This window comes from Lygodium microphyllum, chromosome 4 (genome assembly GCF_053477565.2).
Source record: "Lygodium microphyllum isolate KBCC chromosome 4, Lygodium_microphyllum_v1.1.10, whole genome shotgun sequence".
Classification (NCBI taxonomy): Eukaryota; Viridiplantae; Streptophyta; class Polypodiopsida; order Schizaeales; family Lygodiaceae; genus Lygodium; species Lygodium microphyllum.
The window spans coordinates 87,938,911-87,962,619 of NC_141138.1; the positions used below are offsets into that span (position 1 = coordinate 87,938,911).

The window sequence follows — 23,709 nt, forward strand, 5'->3', positions numbered from 1 at the left end:
TATCCGGAGAGTTGCAGAAGCTTAAACTTCAAATTTCAACTTTCAAACTTCGTTGTCCTTGCATGAGAGGCACTTTTGCAAAAGCCGCATATGTTTTATGTTAGGGACCCTGTTTTTTAATCTCATAACGGTCAAGTATGTTTGCCATTTTCCATATGGGTATGAAATCACCAATTCCCCATATCTGGTTCAATCGACCATATGAGTATGATTCTAACTATGGTACTAAGCAATGATGCTAGCTATGAGCTACCATCTATGGCAATGCCCTCTAACTATGGTGCTAAGCAATGATGTTAGCTATGAGCTGTGATTGGTGTAAAATAGGTCTTTAAGGCCAAATATCACAGTGATGGTACTCTGGATAAGCACAAGGCACGGCTCATTGCAAAGGGCCTCACACAACAGCCAGGGGTGGATTTCCAAGACACCTTTGCACCTAAAGCTCAGATGGCTACCATTAGAGCCATTCTTGCCTTAGCCAGCCATAGGAAATGGCCAATTTATCAGCTTGATGTGAAGTCTACCTTCCATTATGGTGATTTGAAGGAGGAAATCTATGTTGAGCAGCCTCTTGGCTTTCCCTCATTAAATGGTCAAATCTACAGCTTGAAGAAGGCCCTTTATGACCTCAAACAAGCTCCACATGCTTGGAACGAGAAGATAAACTCATTCCTCCACCAAAGATTGGGGTATCAACGCTCCACAGCCGATCTATAGCTTTATGTCCACATTTCAAAGGGAGGGAGCACATGCTTTGATGTGCTCTATGTGGATGATTTGATTTTGATAGGTGATCATGTACAAATGGTCAAAGCAACCAAGGTAGCACTTTACGAGAAGTTCAAGATATGACATGGGACTTCTCCATTTCTTCTTAGGGCATGAGATCTAGTAGACTTAGTTGGGGATCTTCATCTCCCAGCAACGGTATATGCAAGAGCTCTTGATTACGTTTGAGATGGACAAATGCAAGTCCCTATCGACTCCTATGGATTTGAACAGGAAGGCCATAGCCCGTGTTGATTCACCTTTGGCAGATCTACCCATTACAGATAGCTTATTGGGTCCTTGATTTGGCTTCTCAACACTCGTCTTTTTTTGTGTTTCGTTGTAGATTTGTTGGCCAGGTTCATGGCTGAACCTAAAGAGTTACATTGGCAAGCTGCTTTGAGGATCTTGCCATTCTTGAGGGGGGGCCCCCAATCTAGGGATCTTGTATCCAAAAAGTACATATGGTTTTGATCTTGTGCTTACAAGTTGGAGCGATTCAAATTGGGCTAGCAATGTGGACGACAAGAGGTCCACGACAGGTTATTGCTTTAACTTGGGTGCAATTGTTGTTGCATGGAGTAGTAAGAAGCAACCCATGGTTGTCGTATCTTCCACTGAGGCGGAGTATCGAGCGGTGTCTTCTACCACTTGCGAGAGGGTGTGCCTTCAAAGGTTATTGGAGGAGCTTGACTCCCAACCCATAGGTCCTACTACACTTCATTATGACATTATGACAATGAAAGTTGCATTGCCTTGGTCTGAAACCCGCCATTTCATTCGAGAGAAGCTTCAGGATGAGACTATCGATTTGGTTTACTACAAGACAGAGGACAATCTAGTAGATTTGTTTACAAAGGTGGTTCCCCAAGCTTTGCTCTCTCAACATTCCAAATCCCTCAGCCTTATGCTGTCCAAGATTTGAGAGGGAGTGTTAGAGATGTTGTCATCTGGTCATCCCCCGCACAGGTAGCAATATAATCACCTTGCACAGTCATCGCCACGTTAGCAAATGGCCACATGAGCCAAGTCGCCACCTCAGCTATCGGCCACAAGTGCCATGAGTCAATAGTCGGACAGTTTTGTCCTGCAATCGGCCAAATTTAGCAAGTTGACGGCTATTTTTGCTAGTCACTATTTTCCGCTATATATAGCAAATTTCCAACACACTTTGACACATTTTGATAGCAAATTCCAAGCTCACTTTAGGGCAGAGATCGTATTGACTGTTTCAGGCTTCAAGGTGTACAGTAGGATGACATCATCGACACAAGGTGGTAGAAACTACCTTGAGATGGGGACACCAAATAGTTTCATTTATATGAATCTTCCCATCCTTCCAAAAAATTATATTATTTCTTAAAGCATCTCTGTAATCGAGGGGAGAAGGGGGAGAGAGAGAGAGCATTAGGGGAAATATGGACTCAAAAAGGGTCCTTTAACTTAAAAGTTAATGCTAATAGACAACCCAATCAATTTAGATAGAATAGTAGAAGAAATATTTAACATAAGGCAAAAACACAAATCTCATCAAGATGGAGATATGCAGACATACAAACTGCGCCCGTGTACATATTTGTATTCCTTATTCAGCATTCTTCATATTGCAAATCTGCATTCTTCTCTCTCTCTCTCTCTCTCTCTCTCTCTCTCTCTCTCTCTCTCTCTCTCTCTCTCTCTCTCTCTCTCTCTCTCTCTCTCTCTCTCTCTCTCTCTCTCTCTCTCTCCGTGTTCACTCTCTCTCTCAATCTCAATCATAAGCTTCCGCACCACTGCACACTGATAGGAACCGATGGCAAGGGATTTCTACTTTCTGACAAAAGAAGCAACAACCATTGGAAATCCTACGCTTGAAGAGAGCAAAAGCAAGAGGAAGCGCACCAATCAACATTTGCCAAATGTAGACCTCAGATCGGAAATACTATCATCTTCTCTCCCTTCATTATCAAATCTCTGAATTTCTTTACTCTCTTTCTATCAATTTTTTCAAACAATATACTTAAAAGCTCACTTTTAGGACCTCTAGTAAAGCATTTCTTGTAAGGAATTGGCTGACCTGTTGCATGCTATTATATGTGTGTAAGCGAGTGTGCATTTATACATCTCTGCATGATCTATGATAGTGAATAATGCTTTTCCTTACTCTCACATTGATTATAACTTGAACTCAGCCCTAAAAGATTTGGATTTAGCAGAACTACCTCTCTCTCTCTAATTCTCTCTGTATCTCTTGCCTATGATTATTTCTCCATAATTGTATCTTGAGTCTCAAACAATTATTCTTCCTATTCCCTTGAAACATTTACTCATAGAAATACACAAATATCTAGATTGTTAAGCATATGACATTGTACAATATATTTACGCTAAGTAACCACCAAAGTACCAAAAATGAGAGATTACAAAACCCCATAATTCATTAGAGGGCCTCTAGATTGTTATGCATATGACATTGTACAATATATTTACACTAGATAACCACCAAAGTACCAAAAATGAGAGATTACAAAACCCCATAATTCATTAGAGGGCCAAAATCTTCTACAATGCCTTGGTAATGAGCAAAGGAGGCCAATTGATGAAAACCTCTTCTCATCTCCAACAGCTCCAAGCCAAAGTAGCACCCCACAGCGGCCCCAAGTCAATTATTGGTTGATTCAAGAAAGAAGATGGGTAAAGAGCACAAGGCTTCCCACATGGAATGCCACTCAATATTGAATAAAGCCATGTTTTGACTATCACTAGACCATCCACTTCCATAGAGACAAGGATTGGCTACATAATAAGAAGGCAAAGACCTCACGTGCAAAGTCTTTCATAAATCGCATGGAGATAGCATGTATCTTTCATTTATTTTCAGTGGAGCACTGTTTTGTTGATACACACTGGCCAAAAGGAGCACAATCAAGAGTGCAAAAGCACCACTTTGTCAAATGCAGAATTCCAACCGCAGCTACATCTTAAACCAAGAGGGTCAGTTTCTTACATTTTGTTATGCTTGACTTTTGCGACTACTTTGCTATTTTCTCATACAAAACTTGTATATTTCATCAGAGGTGTGCCAATAACTCTGAATGGGGGTTAAAACCTCAAAACACGTACCAGGAGAAAGCCTAGATCATTTGCATGTACACGACACCATTTCCTACTAAAAACTGTGCATGATAGCACTCCATCCATGTACATTGTATATGGTTACCTTCCCTTTCTAAATACTTTGCTTCCAAAAACCAGTTTTACTTTTCCTTTCTTGACTTCTAATCATACGAAACCTTAGATCTCACATCTCCTGTACATTTTTTAAATCTCCACACATAATAGCTGCTAAAATTTTGTAAGCCTACAAATATATAAGGGAACCACTAGTCCTTGGCTTTAAATATATATTTCTATAATTTTCAGAGTGCTCCAAGTTTCTACAAAATCAGAAGTTTGCCTAACTCAGCAAACAATGAAGCGCATTTTACTCACTGCTTAATCATGAATGCCTACCTGAACAACCGAGTCCAGAAACAGCACTCAATACAAAACAATAGGCAACTTAACCGCATGTGTCAGCATCCCATTGAGTATAGTAAACAGTCCAGACTGCAGCAGATGTATGCAGCAAGTAATAGGAGACACAATTCTTTGAATTCATGTAAAACTATCAAGAAACTACTAATTTACAATGTACTCACATCCCTAGCCACATCCTTGACCACTAGTTACATAAGGGAGACCAGTAAGAACAATGTGCAGTAGACTTGCCTTTCAGGGTAGTCGACTATTATGTCAAAAAGCTCACTGATTCTTAGATCTCCCAATGTTTCATATGCAAAAAACTCAAGCCGCAAGTGCCACCTTACAAGCCTATCATTTGCCTCACCACTGCCTCCAAACTGCTGTAAATGGGCAGAAGCAAGCGGAGAGGGAAGAACACAAGAGCCTGTGGACTCTTGTTTCACTGGACTATTTGAATCCAACACAACTTGCAAGAACTGCAAAGGAATAGCCTGTTGGGGAGGAAAAAAGCATTTGAATTCATGTCCTTTTACATCAAGATCAGAGCAAAAGACACAAGTATGGAATACCTTTATCCACTTCCGGATGGGACCGAGAACAGCCTTCTCATAACTTTTTGAAGCAACAGAATGGATTTTGTCCTGCAAACAAAAACAACTGTCTCAGCTATCAGAAGCAAGCAAGAGCAGTCAGCTATGCTCTATGATACAAAGGAACTCCTGATTGTCATAAGTCTTACTTTTAAAAGGGAGTATACAGCACATGCACATGCTTCTTCCGTCAAAGCAGAAAACCCTAGTTTCTGTAAAACTCGAACAACACCAGAAACTTCTGCAACCCATGAAGAACCTGCAACTTCAGCTGCATTCAATAGAGAGCTGCCTGCATCAGACGGGAATATAATGCCCTCCATATCATGCACACCATCATGGTCCTCCCTTTTACCATCTGGCGTATGATACATAGCACCTTCCCCATTGATTTCCATAGCCTCTTCACATCTTGAAGCCATTGGAAAGCTATCCAAATCATCATTCTCACTATGATATCCTGTGTCAGCTTGTGTTTCATATCCGTCTTTGTCTGATTCATCTGTGCCTTTGAAATAAAAAGCATGCTCCTTTGCTGACCTACTAAAGTCTTCCAACCTTGCTTTAAAATAGAGGTTTAATATTTCTGCAATCTCAAAAACAAAATAGGTCAAGGATCCACCCAAATTTACTTCATGAATCAGATGAATTTCACTACTGGATGGACCCACAGATGACTTGTCAAATGAAACATTGCTAGGTTAATCAATAAAGCATTCATTCAAGAGGCCTAGTTCAGCAGTGAGGAGGAAGATCAGAAACCAACCTGAGAAATGTTTTGGTGCACTAGTAAGTAGCAGAGCAGTGACAGATATTTGGTACTTGTGAGAAAGTTCACCATTTAATGCTGAATGTGAAAAGGTCTGCATGCTTCTGGAGCAATTTGAGCTTTCCACACAGCAACCTTGCAGAGCACTTACAATCAATGAGATAGCTTCTTCTTGCAATGTTTTGACATTGGATACATCCCGAAGAGCAACCGGAAGAGTATGTTGTATCCACTGGTACAGCTGCAGGAATGGTTGAAGTCAAAAATCGCAGACTTAGATGCCCAATCATTTGCACTGGCCCAAGCTATCTGCATTGCACAATAGCATTCATTCGTACCTCAACCCCTCAAAAGAAACCACAGCAATGCTTTGATCTAATGAGTGCAGCTAACACAACAAAGATACTTTAAGAACACAGCTATGCATGTAAACGTGTGCAAATATAGATGACCTTTCTATGAAACTGATAAACTCCTGAACAGATAGATTATTCTAACATATTGACATAATTCAAAACGTTCAAAAATACTAAAGCCCACCACACAAGAATGTAGAAAGTCGTAACTGCCCGGTCAGTTCTTGTATCTGGACTCTGGGTGTTTAAATCACTCATCTGAATCTCACTGTAAGGACTGGGAAAGTTCACTCTAAGTTGATCTTTTGGCCCTATGCTCAAATAGTGACAAGTCCAAAACACAAGGATGAGACTAAAGCATGTGGCAGATTTAAGAGCACAGTTATATTGTCCACATGTGTCACATCTAAGTGCCATTACTCAGGTCATATATTTAAGCAGTCTAATGATTCGTGTATTAAAAGAGTAAACCATCTAACAATTCTTGTATCCCGATCAGCCAGCAAGTTTAGTGCTGCTCATGACTCATGCAAGTGTGTATGGACTCTGTTTTTCACTCCTCTCAGCAAGTGTGTGTATGGTCTATTTTCCCAGTATCACTCCTCGCTCCTCTCTTCTATGGCACCTAAGATCATTGCACACAATAAAAATATATAGTATTGCTACTTATAGATTCCCCACAATAACCTGCTTTGTTTTCTGTGTCGTCTGGTAACTGTTACTTGATGACAATTAGCCACAAACATTCTGGTTGATATCTTAGAAATGATTTCTTCATTCTTTAACCTTTCTATGCACTAGATGTTGAGCTTTTTAATTATTGTTGGGTGCATTGTGCTAAAATGTCATTTTTTGAATGCCTCTTTAGAACTCACCTCCGAAGTATTCCCAGTCTCATGGCTGGATTTCTTAAAAACAGGAAAATCGTCAAACTGTGGCCAAAATGCTGTAGAGCAGTAATCCTTGAATGAATTCTGGGGAAAAAAACCCAATACAGAGTCATTTTGAAGAAAAAATAGCATCCATAGAAAATACATAGGCCAACATTGAAGTTAGCAGTGAAGTTACATGTGCAGTGACTAGTGCTCAGCCATGTGCAGAAATCTCTCTCTCTCTCTCTCTCTCTCTCTCTCTCTCTCTCTCATTCATGAAGTTTGAAGTAATGAATTGAAATATTTACAAAGGGCCTTCTAGACCAAGCAAACTCAAAGACAAGTAGAATACTATGAGAGTGCAATAGAATAGAAACACAAGCACAGAGAGAGAAGGGAAGAGAGAGGCTGAAATGAATGCAGAGAAATGAAGGAATAGACTGCACCAAAGGGAAAATGTTATATTTATAAGGTAAATTAAGGGAAACATGCACAAGGCATGACCGTCCGGGAACTTGGGCGCCCGAACGGGGTTTAGGGGAGCCTAGAATTAAAGAGAGTCCAAGAATAGTAGGACTCACCAAGGTTTGACAGCTAGCAATCGGATCACGATGAGTGTGGCCAGCAATGAACTAGGCAAGGCTGGGAGGTGAAAGAGATCTCGTGCTCATTTTTGTATCGGACTGCTTTTCTCTAGTCTTCATCATCTTCTTCTGGGCAGCCTGACAATCGCCTGACATTTTACTTCAGTCGCCTGACATTGGTATCAGAGCCACACGATTCGACGGACATGACACGTCATCTGTCAGTCGTTTAAGGTCATCGCCCATCATCCGTCAATCGTCGAAGATTTCCACACGAAGTTGTAACTCGTGGTTGTGCCACGTCACGTAAGTGTGACACGTAGTAGGAAGAGGAAAGGTGTAAGACAAAGCATGAGACGACAGTCGACTGCTGTAGCCATGACGAAAAGCATCAGAGGCGTGAGGCAAAATGTGAAACGACTGTTGTAGTCGTGACAAAAAGCGCCAGACAGTATTCAGGTCATACACGTCACAGCTGTCTTCAAAGAGCAGTTTGGTAGCAGCATCGTCTCCTTCCGACTGAAGCCAGCACTTAAATCGCCACCAGCTGACTGAAATCAGTCAGACTTGTTCTACAAATAAAAGACATATTGGCGGTTCACGTGATAGTCCCGTTTTCTGCGAAGAACTTCATTTCCAGCGTGACTGGTCTAGTCCGGGAAGACAAAAATTGTTCCTTACTCTTCGGGCTTATTAATAAAACCAACAACAGTAGCCCTGCCATTAAAACCAGGGAAGTACTTTACTTTGTATGCAAATTTCTTATCTTTGCTTTCCAATTCCACTGTATTAATGGCAGAAAAAGGGAAAGAGGGAGTAATGGAAGGTTCTAGTTCTGGGGACCACCCTATGGTAGATCCCCATGAATCAGAGATGTAAGAAGAACAGTGGGAAGAATTCTTTGCTACACGAGAACAATTTGATGATCTTACTGCTCGTGTGCAGGCTCAAGGGGTTCAAATGGAATTTTTAACTCAAACACTCACTGAAATAAAATCTCAATTAACTTTATTGTTAGAAAGGAATAAAAATAAGATAGAAACCTCGGATGTCCCATCTTCATCGAAAGATTTAGATGTGACTATGCGAGATCCTAAGGAACCCCACCACAAGTTGAGGGATAATCCAGTTCTAAAAGATATGAAACCCCCTCAGTTTCACGGGGAGGAAAAAGATAGAAATAAAGATACAATCTTTAATTTTCTCCAAAAATGGGAAGATTTACATAAACTCAAAAATACTCCACCACATCTCCAAGCACTGGAGGCTAGTTTAACTTTGGGGCCCAAAGCGTATAAATGGTGGCGAACTTTAAAGGAGGCAAATAAAATACCTGAAACTTGGGCTCAATTTGAATCTGTCTTTTTGAAAGAATTCCTTCTTGAAAATGAAATGGAAAGAAATTGGAAAGATTGGGATTATGTCAGACAAAAGGGAAGACCCCTGCTGACATATTTGGAGGAATATCGTGAGATAATCCTCAAATTGGAAGGAATAGATGAATTTCAAAAGACAAAAGGATTCATTAGGGGACTAGATAAAGCCTGTAAAAAGGAAGTAAAAAGGAGTTCACCTAAGACGCTGGAAGAGGCAATTAAATTTGCATTAATCAATGAAGATAGTATGCGTCCAAGTACACTCACTAGTCTCATTGATACGGAGCCCAAGTCTAAGGAATTGGAAACCTCGAAATTTGTGGGCAAATTTAAAAGGAAAATGCCATTTTTTAAGGGCAAAAAACAACCTTTTGAAAAGAAACAATTTGTAAGGCCAAAGTTAAGTCCAGATGACTTTGATAAGGCCAAAAAAGAAAAGCTGTGTTTCAATTGCCTATCCCCTAACCATGCTGCTTGGAATTGCCCTCAAAAAAAAAAGGGGGAAGACAAAGAAAAGGATAAGAACAAGGGCAAGGAAAAAGAAAAACAAATCCATGTAGTGCAGACCTTAGAATTAAAGGGCCATGAAAAGTACAAATCTTTAGAGGTCTTGCACATGGATGTACAACATAAGTATTGTATGTCAACTTCTATGTGGCAGCCTACTTTTGGGCCACATGATTTACTTAGAGTACATAGATTGATAGCTGGAAAGAGGGTTAGAGTCATGATTGATGACTCTGCCACACATAATTTTATAAATTATGCACTTGTCAAAAAATTGAAACTTCCCCAACAAAAGAGTAGGCATCAATATGTTGTTCGTATGATGCAAGGCCAAGACAATAAAATATGGGATACAATGGTATCCAATAATTGAGATTCAAGGATATAAAGATAAACTTGATTTCCAAATTATGAACATGGAAAGAGCTGATATTGCTCTAAGGAGGGAGTGGCTATGGGGATTGGAACCATCCTTAAAACGTAGTTATCACCATAATACACTGGAATTTGAAAGGGATGGTAAGACTTTTGTCATTCAAGGTGAACATGAAGTATCTGATAATCCTTTACTGTGTTCTACTGAAGTTCAAAAGCTGATAAAGAAGGAAGTTTGTGAGGTATATATGTTATGGTCTCTTCCTGTACAGAACACTTTTACTTTCTGTAATATAAAGCAACAATTTTCTTATGTTTATGGGTTAAATGTTAATAATGAATTAAGTAGTTTGTTAGATGCCCGAAAGATACAGAAATTAGGTGCCAGATACTCTTTGAGTGTCATGATACCCCTAGCGCAGGACATCCAGAAATTAATAAGACTTATAGTCTTATTAAAAGGCAATTCTATTGGCCTGGAATGAATAAGGACGTCCTTGACTATGTGGTCAAATGTAATAAATGCCAGGTTAATAAAGCTGAAAGATTGAAAATGGGAGGACTTCTTCATCCACTAGAAATTCCTTCGAGAAAATGGGAGAGTATCTCCATGGACTTTATTGTTGCTTTACCTAGAACACAGAGGGGGCACAGCTCTGTGTGGGTGATTGTGGATAGGTTAACCAAAATGGCTAGGTTCATTCCAACTTCAACTGATGTTAAAACACCAGAATTGGCTAGATTGTTCGTAGAGAACATATACCGATTGTATGGCCTTCAGGCAAATATAGTTTCTGATCGGGATAGAAAATTTGATAGCCATTTTTGGCGTGCAGTATTTAGGAAATTGGATACTAAACTTAGCATGAGTACGGCGGATCATCCGCAAACAAATGGGCAAACTGAAAGGGTTAACCAAATTCTTGAAGATATGCTTAGGGCATATGTAAGTAAAAGGCAAACTAATTGGGAAGAGTATGTACCGATAGCAAAGTTTGCATATAACAGTGCCAAGCACTCTTCCACTGGATATAGTCCATTTATGTTAATGTATGGGTTTCAGCCCAGAGCTCCTTTTGCAGTAGGACTGCATAAGGAAAAGGTTCAGGCAGCTAAAGACTTTCTGGAGGATATGAATAGTATGTTAAAATTTGCTCAAGAAAATATTAAAAAGGCTCAAAATCGAGCTAGAGCATATGCAGATCCTCACCGAAGAGACATCTCCTTTGAAGAAGGAGAATTGGTCTATCTTAAGGTGCCTGAACAAACTAAAACTATGAAAAAGGGACAATGTCCAAAGCTTTCACCAAGGTATTGTGGTCCTTTCATAATACTTAAAAAGGTGGAAGAATTGGCTTACAAGCTCCAACTACCTGCTGGTAGTAAAATACATCCAGTTTTTCATATAAGTAAATTAAGGAAGAAGCTGGGTGATTTGGATAATCTAATCTTAAATGATGATATTGAGGAGCTATTCAATGACCAATCTAATCCACATGAACCAGAAAGAATATTAAATGTTCGTAATAGACGAACAAGGAATACTATTTACCAAGAATGTTTGGTTAAGTGGAAAGATTGTTCAGAAGAAAGCTCAACATGGGAGCGAGTAAGTACTTTAACGAAAAGGTTTCCCGATTTACAGTTAGACCTTCCAAGTATCGTTTGGACCTCACAGAAGGAGGTTAAGACGTCCTCTATTGAATCCGCGAGGTGGGGAGCAGCGGAGACAGTCTATCTCTTTGAGAAATACCTGCCTACCAGCATGCTCACGATACAAATCCACCTTCTTATGCATCTTGTAGATGAAGTGGAGATTGCTAGACCTGTCCATACGCGATGGATGTTTTTCTTAGAGCACTTTATGAAAACCCTGAAAGGCTTTGTGTGACAACGAGCTCGGCCAGAAGGTAGCATGACTGAAGGTTGGTTAGTGTCTGAGGCGTTAGTGCATATTTCATAATGGCTACCAACGGTGGATCCAGACAACAAAATGCTTTGGTCGCTAAGGTCGAGGACGAACCCGATTCTTAAGGGGAAGGAAATGTGACATTAAAAGTGATATTTAATGTAACATTAAGGTCACAAATATTGAATGTGACATTTAATGTGACATTAAGATAAATCTAGGGAAACACGCACGAGGATGACCGTCCGGGCTCTTGGGCGCCCGAACGGGGTTAAGGGGAGCCTAGAGAGTAAGAGAGTCCAAGAATAGTAGGACTCACCAAAAGTGAACGGCTAGCAGAGGAAACGGGGAGAGAGGTGCCAGCACTTATCTAGGCGTGGTTAGGAGGAGAAACGGATCACTCGTGCTCACGGAGAAGAGTTATTTCTCTTCTGGCTTCATCGTCTTCTGTCTTCTTCTGAGTCATCTTTCAATCCTGCTTCCCCACAATAATGACAGATGAGATCTTCCGAACTAACTGAAATGAGATGATAGGGATGACCCCTCCTTCATGCGAATGTTCATTAACTGCTTCAATCAATACATCTGTGACACAAGACTCTGCTGTGCATAAAGCTCCAGAATCTTCTCTCATAAATCCCATGCACTCTGATTCTCATCTTCAACATTATGGTGGACCTCTTTTGAGAGTGACAAAATAATGATAGACTTGCATAGCGCATCAACTTCCATCCAAACATCATCATTTATATCCTCAGGTTTGACACCTTTAAAACGCAAGGGTTTAATCTGCAACTTCTGCACCAAAACCTGCCATATTTAGGACTTCCAATACCCATAGTTGGTACCATCCAACTTGGCAATGTTAAAGAGAGCTGTGTCTTTCAAATGACCAGCCATATTGTCCCAAATCAATGCAAAAAGGCAAAATTGCAAGTTGTTGTAATTAGCAGAAAATGCACTAAAATCACTGCTAAAACTGATTGAAAGAGTGGATTTTACCAAAAGAAACACCTGTCCACCAAATATGACCACGATAACATCAAATAGTAAGCATTACCCTCATAAAAGTGCTCAAAATCTGTAGATTTCAGCTTACTATAATAAATGTCAGATTTCAGTAAATAAGAGCTAATTGTGCCAAAAGCGAATCCCAAGTCAATCATATATTGCCAAGACCATAACCAACATCATGCGGTCATAACATACGCATATGACAGTCGATAAGCATGAATCCAACACCGAAACATGTCATGAAATATCTGCCAGTGAGTAGGCACACCCCCCAGTCAACAGAGCAAAGTGTACCTGCCACTACCAAGACTTGACACAAGTAGGTGTCAACTCACAAGAAAAGGGACCAAGTCAAAGAGTCAGCTCATAAGCATCGGAAGGAACCAAGACATATGAACCATGCATTATAATTTATCCCAAAGGATAAAAAATCCTAAATAGTCTCAAAAGCTCAAATAGTATAGACCGCTTGCTCAATGTCTGTCAAGCATCCAAAGATGCTCCCACTAGCACAAAAGCCGTAAATATCAAGCAACAAAGCTCGAACAAAGCATGTACAAGCACCAGTGACAAGTATCCAAGATCAAGTATCAATGATGCATCCCGAATATATAGGCAATAGAGCATCCATATATAGCATCCATAGACATCAAGTGCATCCCAAAATAAAATCTAGCAAGCCAAATATGCTCCAGACAATCGAATGTCAAGCCCAAGTAAAGCTCCAATAGCATCCAAGCTCAAACAAGGGTCAAGACAAGTGAAAATGACTTGTGAAGCTGCCTTAAAGTGCCAAGGAGGGAAGGGGGGCTCCTGAAGAAGATCACGAACAGTTGGAACAGATGGCGCAGCCAACATGAATAGGCTGGGGGGTCCTCTTGACCACATGGCAGCAGATGGCTTTTGGAAAGGGCCACAAAGGGGCCAAAGAAGCCAATGACAAGGCCTCAACAAAGCTTGATCAAGCCAAGTTGAAGGGGGAGCTTCAAACTCCAAATGGGAGCTCACTAATGGCTGCCCCTTTCCTACATGACCTATAACTAGCATAAACCCTGAAGAGAGTGAGTGTATACATCTGATACGATACCTTGAGGGTGCCCAAAGGGGCCGGGAAGGCGCTCGGGAAGTCCGGGAGTGCCGGGAGCTCGAGGGAGTCGGCTATGGCTGCCAGGATGGAGACGCAATGAGTATAGGGATTTGAATGGAAGCTGAAGACGCCACGACACAAGCTCAAGAGTCGGGAAGCCAAGCTCTCATGCCAGTTGAAAGGTGAGAAGGATCGAAGCTTACATGCGAGAACTATAGCGAAAGAGCAAAAGCAAGAAAGAGAGAGACAAGAAATGGGAACTCTAACAACCACAAAGTGTGGCCGGGCCTTCCTTTATTCAAACTGACACTAAAAGAATAAAGAATAAGTGACTGTGACGGGCACCCGCCATCTGCAATGTACAATGGCGGGTACTGTCAGTGTAATAATATACGGGCGGCTAGGCGGAGGCGCCTTTACCCCCAACATCTTTCACTACACTCTAGTCACTGTTGATCATTTCTCTATGTGCTTTATTTACTACTTGAACTATTGAAACTGTTATGACCCTATTTTGTTGGCACATCCCTATCCCTCAAGATCCCTTGCCTCTACTGCTCTTCTCATTCAGTATCTCCCTTTTCATGGCTCCTTACGCTTCTCCTACCGATGATCAGCATACAAACATTGTTTACTCATCTACAAGTGTTATGTTGAAGTCTTCTTGTGTTCAAATCCAAGTTTCGGGGAGGATGCTATCTCTTGGTGCTCCAACTATTCCAATTTCAAAGAGGGGTCACATATAGACGAAGAAAAAGTCTCAATGCTATTATTGTGATAAGAAGGGACATCTTCAAAAGGGCTACAGGAGAACATTAGCAACTCTGCGGAAGGGGGAGTTGATGGTGACGAAGGGTGACCGCTCTCTCAATGAGTCTTCGTCCTCTACAAGTCTAGGTTTAGGACCTTGCCATGCAGCCCTAGCAATGGCTATAGGGGCCTCCCTTCCAACTTGCTAGTACAAGTGATGTAGGACATCCCTTATGACTCTCCAGTGCTGCCAAAGAGGGAGAGTGAGAGGGTGGTGAGTAGGGTGGTTCAACCTCATCTATACTTTTATACAAGTGCAAAAAATTCTAAGAGGGTTTTCCCTGGCAAATCGACCAAACTTTGGCATGTCTTCAAATCCTAGATCTCAGATTGACATTCAAGTTCATGATGGGTTGTTTGACAAAGAGTGGGATTCGCTCCTAGTCCGAGTTCACATGAAGGGACACTTTGGCAATCTAGCCAAAGGGGGAGAATCCATGGTCATTTATGCACTGTGGCATTGATGACAAGATGATCAAATGTGCTACTTCAGAGGCATTGCTGACAAACTTCGAGAGCCGCTATGATTCTTCTCTATTTTTAGGAGTTGGCACGATCAACATCGACATCCGGCTCTCTCCAAGACACCTTGCTAATGGCTTGCGTACCCACTGCCTAGGTATCCACTGCCTAGGAGTTGGATAGTATGATGGATTACTATCATTGTATATTGTATTGTAACCAATCACCCATGATCTAAGAGAGGATGTTAGCGGATATGTCCATTCATGTGTGAGTCTGTGCATGTTTCAGTGAGCTAGGCATAGTGAGATATTTTAAGAATTTTTTATTGGTCATGGTGATTTAGGCATTTATCATTGGTCGATCACCCAGCATTTAATGCTAGCTGACTTGATCATATTGATGGTATGTTTCTGGCCTATTTATTCAAGTGCTCCCTCCTCCTATGGTATTCATTGTATCACTTTGCATATTTCCATAGCAAGGATGATGGAGAGAGAGAGAGAGAGAGAGAGAGAGAGAGAGAGAGAGCCAATGCCAAAGCCCATACAACTAGTGACTCACATTGTTTCTATACTATCTCATGTCTTGGTATAGGGATTCCATTTCTCGAGCATCTTTTTCTTTCTAAGTTCTTTGTGCATTGTTCTTTTCTTTGCAGTGTTCTTCTTTTCTCTTCACTTTTGTTTTACGCAATCTATTACAGTTGTTTTCTACGCTTCCATTGTTGCATCCACTTCTGACACTGTCTGATGCCCTAGTTGCTTTGAGGTGGGCTGGGACACCTTGGGGTAAACATGGGCTTGAGCATTTCTTCAAATCCTTTTTTGGTTCCAATTTCGGGCGTGAGAGGGGGTGTTAAGTTTAAAATGCATTACAAATTGATTAGCTCTTTAAACCAGCCCCAAAACATGTAAATTACCAAAGTTTCATTAAGTGGTGTATGGTCCTAGAGAGTTTCTACATCCCATAAGTAAAACCCTAATTTGGGAAGATCCTTCTGCATCTATAAATAGATAGGCTGCCCACCATTCAACCCATCCTTGTTTTGCACATCACATCAGTGCGCACACACTCCATTGCTACAGCCACAATTATTCCAACCCCTAGCACTTGTCTTTCAATTGTCGCCCCGTTGTCAAGAGGTGCAAGACTGTTGTGTTTGCTACAAGCTCATCATCACCAACAGAGTTGACATCAATTCTTCTCATTCAGCCTACATTTTTGCTATTGTGCAAGATGCCCTGCGTCAACACACCTTCAGCCTGCTGTCACCTGCCATTTACAGCCTTGGTGATCAGGTTTCCAACCTTTACTGGGTGGTACACTGCTGCGTTTGTCAAATTCAGCCTCTAGACTTCTAGATTTGCCAAATTCAGCCTCTAGACTAGTGCATTTTGGTGACCAGTCTACTGCCCTTTCACATTCAGCGCTCTTTTAGCTCTAACTGATGGTTACAGCACTCTGGATCCATCTTCACTCAGCATCACACTCCAACTACATTCATTGCTTTGCCTCTAAGCATTCTGTACACCCTTTCCATCATTTAGAACATTGATTGATTCACTTCAAAGTTCCCTTTCTTCCTCTGTTTGTGTGTGTTTTTGCATTTTGCATTAGGGTTTTTGCATTTATTGCATTACTATCTAAGTTATTGTGCTTTAGGCATGTTTGTACATCCTATGTTTTCTTAGTGCAAACCCTAGCATATATTCCCACGTGTTCTTATTCTTTTGTTTGAGTCCTCTATGTTTATAACAGCTTCATTTTTTTGCTTATATTGCTCTACATTCATCTAACAATCTAATACTCTCATCTCATCTCTTCGCATTCCTTTGCTTCTATCACTCAATCTCACATGGTATTAGGACCAAGCACTACATAGGGAGCTCATAGTAAAATGGGATGGGTTTTGGAGACAAGCATAGGAACGGGAATAAGGACCTAAATGGCCATCCCTTGTCACCAACCATGAGAGGGGGCTCTAACATGGGGATGGGTTTGGAACGAGCTAGGATTGGGACGAAAAGCTACAAAATGGCAATCCCATGTTACTATGACAGAGATTCATAACAATTGTGTTTTCTCTCTCTTATTGCATTTTCTCACTTAGCCCACTTGAAACATACCCCTAGGATCCAACCGGCACAGAGACACGATACAAGCCATATCCACAAATAAAAGGGACTATACATTAGACTCATCTCCAACCAGAGAGCCAAACGAGCTCACCCCAAGCCTAGGAGGTAGCAACACTCCAAGTCATGATCACATCCCAAGGGTTGGCATCCCATACCATTGGCCCACGGCATTCCACTGTGCAAATGCGTCAACCAAGGGGCCAATAGTTCCAAAGTGGTAATCACACAATTATGTGCACAATAGGGCCTTGAGTCCTATAAATAGGACTCAGTTTCCCTAACCTCGAAGTGCCCTTAGGCCCTTAGTGCATTCGCACTAAGTCACTTCATAAGCACTGTGACCAATGCTACTAGCACCCATCCAAATGTCCAAGGATATAACACCACTCATCCTATTTAGGTCAAGTAAGGTGTCTAGAAACTCTTCGCCAAGTGGACACAATAGGTGACATCAACACACAACTTGCCTTGTCAAACCAATACAATTGGCAAAATCAAGTGGACCAAGAATACGATAGAGACCATGAGGACCACCAAAGGGATAGCCAAAACTCTGAAGACCAATGTTCCAACACCGTCACAGTAAAGATTGTCATGAAGACCACCAAGATCTGAAGGGTTATCGGGAGGACAATCATGACCGTGCACATTGTGAGGATCAATGCAAAAAACGAAGAGATGGTGCTACGGATCAAGATGTGCGCTATGACCTCCCTCCCATCCTCCACCCCTTCTTTTCCCCTTCACCTACTACCGCATCCTATATTCCATGGATGGCCATTACAGCAATCCCAATGCACGTGCCCATCCTTATCAATCTCTTGGAGAAAGACAAGCTTGATGGCTAGATTTGGGCCATCTCATCTTGCATGATCAAGTGCATCTTCGACATCTAGGACCATCCCATTATGGACCCATAGATTGGTTCTTCAACAACTTCAATAGCTTCATCGGTTCCATTCAACTCTCAAGCCCGTTCCTCCCTTTCCATGAGCTGCCATGATCACTTCTTATCAATGTTTGCCTCATTCACAATGCCTCCACGATTTGGACCTGATTATCTTCACTCTATCAAGTCATAGCCTTTGCCCATGGGATAACCCTCCACATGAAGCTACAAGAGATCTTTGTTACAAATTTCCCGACCATGAAAGATCACATCACTAAGATGGAGGAGATACAAGATGAACTTGCATCCCTGGAAAGCAAGGCTTAGGATGGCATGACTATGGCTCTATTGTCCCATCTAGCATCTCAAAATACAATGTCGTCTACACTAGCCTGTTCACCTCTCATGTTCAAAGCGCCATCACTTGGGAGGAGTTAGTCCATTATGTTCTTGAGTAGTTTCTACAATTCTTTGAGCAATGTGCATGACTCCAAGAGTCACTACTTGGCTGGATCTTTTCTTTGACAAATATATAACACCTAGAAGAGATTACAGCTTGTCACACATGAAGGTACTGCTTCTTCCCACCAACCATAGAGAGATCAAGAAATGGTGACCAATCTACTTGTGAAAGACCTAAGACCTATACTACTTCTAGCAACCATGGTAGACCTTAAAAAAGAAATAAGAAATATGTACAGAATCAGAAAAATACATACATGCAGTGTCTAAAGCAAGAATTGCAATCTCTCCAAAAAAAAAAATTAGCCATAGTTGTGTTTTGTTGAAGCAAGACAAACTGCTCTTGAATCCTGCAAAGTATGACTTGCAGGAACATTTTTCTTCATAAATTACAAACTAGTCTTTAGGTTGATAAAGGTTGTTCTTCAATGACTTTCTATCAAAGCTTGCACTCTTCTCAACAAAAACAATGCATTTCACATTTCCAAAAGCAAATTGAGGATGGAAACAAGATATCCATCCAGCAATGTGTTATACAGATCGTTGTTGCTCCTATATAGCTGTTATATTCAAGAGATAGACATGTTGCATGTAGAGACAAATTTGGTCTCTAATAGAGGGAGAAGGCAGATTTGGCCTCTAGTGGAGCTCACTCTGCGTGCGTGGGCACGTGTACGTGTGTGTGTGTGTGTGTGTGTGTGTGTGTGTGTGTGTGTGTGTGTGTGTGTGACAATTATTGTTCAAAAAGAGAATGGAATTCCTTTAAACTAATTCCAATACATCCAGCCAAAAATTAAGAATAATCAGTTAATACAAATGGCCTTAACGGCACAAGCAAGGAGCCAAACTTCATAGGATAATAGCCCACAAAGTAATACAAGATTGGGTGGAAAGGATGCCACCTATTACCTAAACGACCGAACAAGAAGATTATCAATGAAAACTGGATAATCTTGCATGATTGAGGAGGTAAATGCCTGAATAGGAAATTTATAGGCAAGAGTGTAACGAGAATGGTGTTTCACGTCCATGAAACCCTCTATTATCTAGGAGTGAAATGAAACCCTCCATTATCTAGAAGGAGTAAAAGGAAAGTGGGGAGCAAAGGACCTTTACTTTAGTGGCAAAGAATACTTCCCCTGAAAATAAGCCGGTGGCAAGGTGATACAGGCCTAAGGTAAGAGCATGCCCATTAGCCAGTTCTACAAGAATAAAAAGGGCCAGCTTCAAAATTTTACGCAATCTCTGTTCACAACATGCATAGAGAGGAATTCCCACGTTCTATTAGAAGACTTGTGTAAGTGCGTGTGTGTTTTTCTTCCCTTTGAGATGGGGCACAGGGAACCCTTACCTCGAGAAGATGCATAAAATACTCAATCATGAGAGTCTGCAATCCATGGCCGTGAAGCAGAGCTATGCTCTGAATGAGCGCAGTGTTTTCGGAAGGGTGCTGCTTGTGGGCAGTGGAAGATGACAGCAGACTCGATGCATGGCTGCAAAAAATGCCCCATGCCTGAGTGATCTCCAGTAGCCTTCCTGCGTCTATGGAGGAAAATGCACTCTCCATACGCCTTCGGGGGTTGTCCCGCTTGGTTCACGCCAAATGCCCAGTCGAACCTCCGATTCAAAATTTCTACTTAACAAACAAGAGCAAGAGAGTTTCGCGTCTGTTCCTCTTTTTTACACATTATTAATGGAAATTTCTCCACGCTTTTTTTTATTTTTTTAAGAGTTTCGAGTCTCACTACCTACCTAGCGAGTAAGAATACCTTTGGACCAGCCCAAAGGCCTTCTTGTGTAAAACGGCTGCCTCGCCCACCCTCATATTGGGGAAGAAGGCGACAGGTGAATTTGACTTTGAATTTTTTTTAAGTAGAAATCAGTCCTTCCCAGGCCACGTGTCGAATATTTCTCCCCAAATGTGGAATGGACAACAGCCTAATAGGAGAATAGTGTTGCATGGTGGTGGTTCAATGCTACTCCAATGGAGAAACATTGCATGCCAGGATCTCTCTCTCTCTCTCTCTCTCTCTCTCTCTCTCTCTCTCTCTCTCTCACATTGAAATTCAAGGTATTTGGTAGTACTTTCTTTTATATTTATGTCTGTAATTTGTGCCATCAATACCTTTTAATTTGCCCCCTCTTGCACTTGATGTTGGCCTACTCATCTACAATAGAAAGTTTTAGCAATTACTGAGAGGTAGATGTAGGTGTCTCTTCTCACTAGTACCCTCTTCCTTGTTTTGTGGCCAATTATTGTGCAAAGCTTCCATTAAAACAAATTGATGTAATATATGAGAATCAAAATGACTTCCTATGCAATAGAAGCATGGAGTGATACGATGGCAACAAAATTGAACTTGATAATTGACCCAAATTTTATCAATTGATATAAAAAAGGGGTGATGTATGAGTATTGATAACTTGAGATAAGATGGTTGCTAGCTTACTATAGGATAGGATAGTAGATACAAAAAGAAGGGATAGTAGGATAGTAGATGCTAGTTGCTATCAAGGAAGTCACATATTCTATAATGGACATTTGGTGGTATGTTGTGCTACAACTTCTCCAGATATGCCATTCGGTGGTGAGGACCATCAATATGCATTTGCAAAGGGTGATTATTAGAAGCTATTGCACCCTCCCACAAGACTGCCCAAAGGCATGCCTCAACTACTAGTTCTTTAGCTTTCCATGCCCTTCTTGCAAGCTTTGCAGATCATTGTGCTTCTCTTTGCTATTCGTGTAATTTTGTTGCTACTACTAAATTCTTTTTCTTATTGTGCTCTCTCTCAAGTCTTTTCTCCTCCTTGGCCTTGGCTGTTTTTTTTTTTTTAAGGGGTGGGGGGATGTGGGGGGTTCATTCTTTGCCTTTAAGCTCTCAACATACTGGACTAATGTCAACATAAGGTTGTTGGTATAGTCCATAAATACCTCCCTAAGTGCACTAAAACCTTTATTAGAGGCAAGCGCAATCTGTCTAAAATCCTTAGGGCATCATTAGAAGGACTTGTGCTGGGATGGCATCCCATCAAACTATAGAGCTCTTGGATAAGGAGGCCATATGCATAAAAGTTTGAATTTCTAATTACATTCATGTGCTAGGATGGCATCCCATCAAAATGTAGAGCTCTTGGATAAGGAGGCCATATGCATGAAATATTGAATTTCTTGGCTACTATTGAATCTAAGTCACCCTTAGATGCTTGAGTATGTTGTCTCCTATGTTGCCAAATTCCCCTTTCTTTATAGAAGTGAGCCTTCAATGATTCAGAAACATTCACTTTCAAAGTTTGAAGCTTATGAGAAATGTGGACTGGCAATGTGATGATATTAATACCTCATGAAGTAGCCTTCTCAACAACTAAAATGAAAACATGACTACCATGGCCATCATTAGTTAGGAAGTGCCTATTTACAAAGCCTGTAGACTCATCAATACATTTATGAAAATGATCCAACCATGCATAGAATAACTCCCTTGCCATCCATGCTTTCCTTTGCATGGCTAGGATAACTCCCTCTTCACAATCTTGGATATAATTGCCACCAATCTTATTTGCTTTAAAGATGTAGTATCCATGAATGGCATTACCAACAACATGAACCCAACATAAAATTGCCATCCATTCCCTAGAGTCTATGGTCATTCCAAATATAATATAACTCTCCTTACTTTCTGTGCAAGTTCGATACTAATGTGTGTGAACACACTTAGGACCATTAGAGCACTTTTTCCCTCTTTAGGCTCTATTTTCCCCCTTGACCTTGTATATATGCCTATTCACTTTAAGGCATACTTGAGTATGTTATCTCCTACGTTGCCAATTGTCCTTTCTTTACAAAAAGAAGCATTTAATGACTTGAAAACGTTCACATCCAAAGGTTGAAGCTTATGAGAAGTGTGGTAATATCAATATCCCATAAAGTAGATTTATATTTCATCAATATTAAGGTTCATTCACATTGTGGCATGGCATTGAAAAATGTTTTGATAAACATTTTATCCAATTTCTCTTCATTTTTTGGGTCAAATTTGGGGCTTTTGCCCAATTCCACCACCGAGGCACCCAAAAATTAGGGCTTTTGCCTCAATTCGTTTTCTTGGCCCATGACATGCTCCAAAATCATATTATTTGGATGTTGGCCCTATTTTTTCCTAATAGTGAATATAAATTTTGTTATTTTGGTGCATTTGTTGGGTGAATTTTCATATTATTATTTTGTTGTCAGCATTATCGGTGCAATTTTAGCCATTAATATATGTTTTCAATATATTATTGATTATCGCCTTGATTGGATAATATTTATTTTTAAAAATAATTATTTTTACATATTTTTGTCTCTCCTCAGTAGGAAAACAATAAGAAAAAATATTATTCTTCGTATTATTCGACTTCGTTGAGATAGGCATGATCTCTTCTATCAACGGCTTATTATTGTTTGGGCATCTATTTTCTCTCTCTTCACTTGGAAAATATTATTTTATTATTGATTTCCACTCATGGTAAATAATAATAATGATTTATTGGGCATGCCTGGCACTGGTGGCATGGCACCGATTACCTAATGTGAGCTTACATGATGCGACATATTCTTGCCACGAAGAATCTATGGCATATTGCGAATGGCACCAAGCAAAGACCGGCTTCTCAACACTAGCACCACCTCCTACCTCCACATTGTGAGGTGGCTCTCATGATGCCAAATCACTTACCTCTTCCACAATGCCTCCCACTCAAGATAAGATTCGATGGGATAGTCGTGATACCCAAGCACATGCCCTAATTGCTTTATCCATGAAGAGAACCATCATTCCACACATTAGATTATACAAGACATCCAAGGAAGCATGGGATAAGCTCACATCATTATATCAAGTGCACAATGAAGCATGTGTTGCTTATCTATGTAAGCAACGAGAAGGTGTTCGCATGAAAGAAGTATGCCTATCTCACTAGCATCAAAGATTTTATTAAGCAATTATTAAATATTGATGAAGAAGTTCCAAGTAATCAACTTGTTTCCATCACTCTTAATGGTATACTAAAGTCACACTACAAGGATATGAACCTATAGTGACGGGCGTTAGCAACGATAAATAGCGACGGTACCCAGAGCAAAAAAACACAGGCCGAAACCCGAGTACGTCATTTTTCGTGAATTCACGAAATAGAGAGCGAGAGGGAGAGCGACCATCTTGCTAAGAGGGAGAGAAAGAGAGAAAGAA

General features: G+C 40.7%; 1 protein-coding gene across 2 annotated transcripts in view; it reads right to left on the bottom strand.

The window, feature by feature from the left end:
• Window positions 1-20,123, bottom strand: part of APC2 (anaphase-promoting complex/cyclosome 2) — an 85,675-nt gene extending 65,552 nt beyond the window's left edge. The window contains exons 1-6 of one of the 2 annotated variants that reach the window (XM_087676193.1): window positions 19,830-20,123; window positions 6,866-6,964; window positions 5,632-5,875; window positions 5,015-5,451; window positions 4,845-4,916; window positions 4,522-4,766 (exon numbers count right to left, since the gene is read on the bottom strand). In XM_087676193.1, coding sequence (XP_087532319.1) covers window positions 4,522-4,766; window positions 4,845-4,916; window positions 5,015-5,451; window positions 5,632-5,875; window positions 6,866-6,964; window positions 19,830-20,045 — 1,313 coding nt within the window. In that variant the 5' untranslated portion in view covers window positions 20,046-20,123. The remainder of the gene's footprint in view (window positions 1-4,521; window positions 4,767-4,844; window positions 4,917-5,014; window positions 5,452-5,631; window positions 5,876-6,865; window positions 6,965-19,829) is intronic. The other variant, XM_087676195.1, reaches the window with a different exon arrangement.
• Window positions 20,124-23,709: the final 3,586 nt, after the last annotated feature.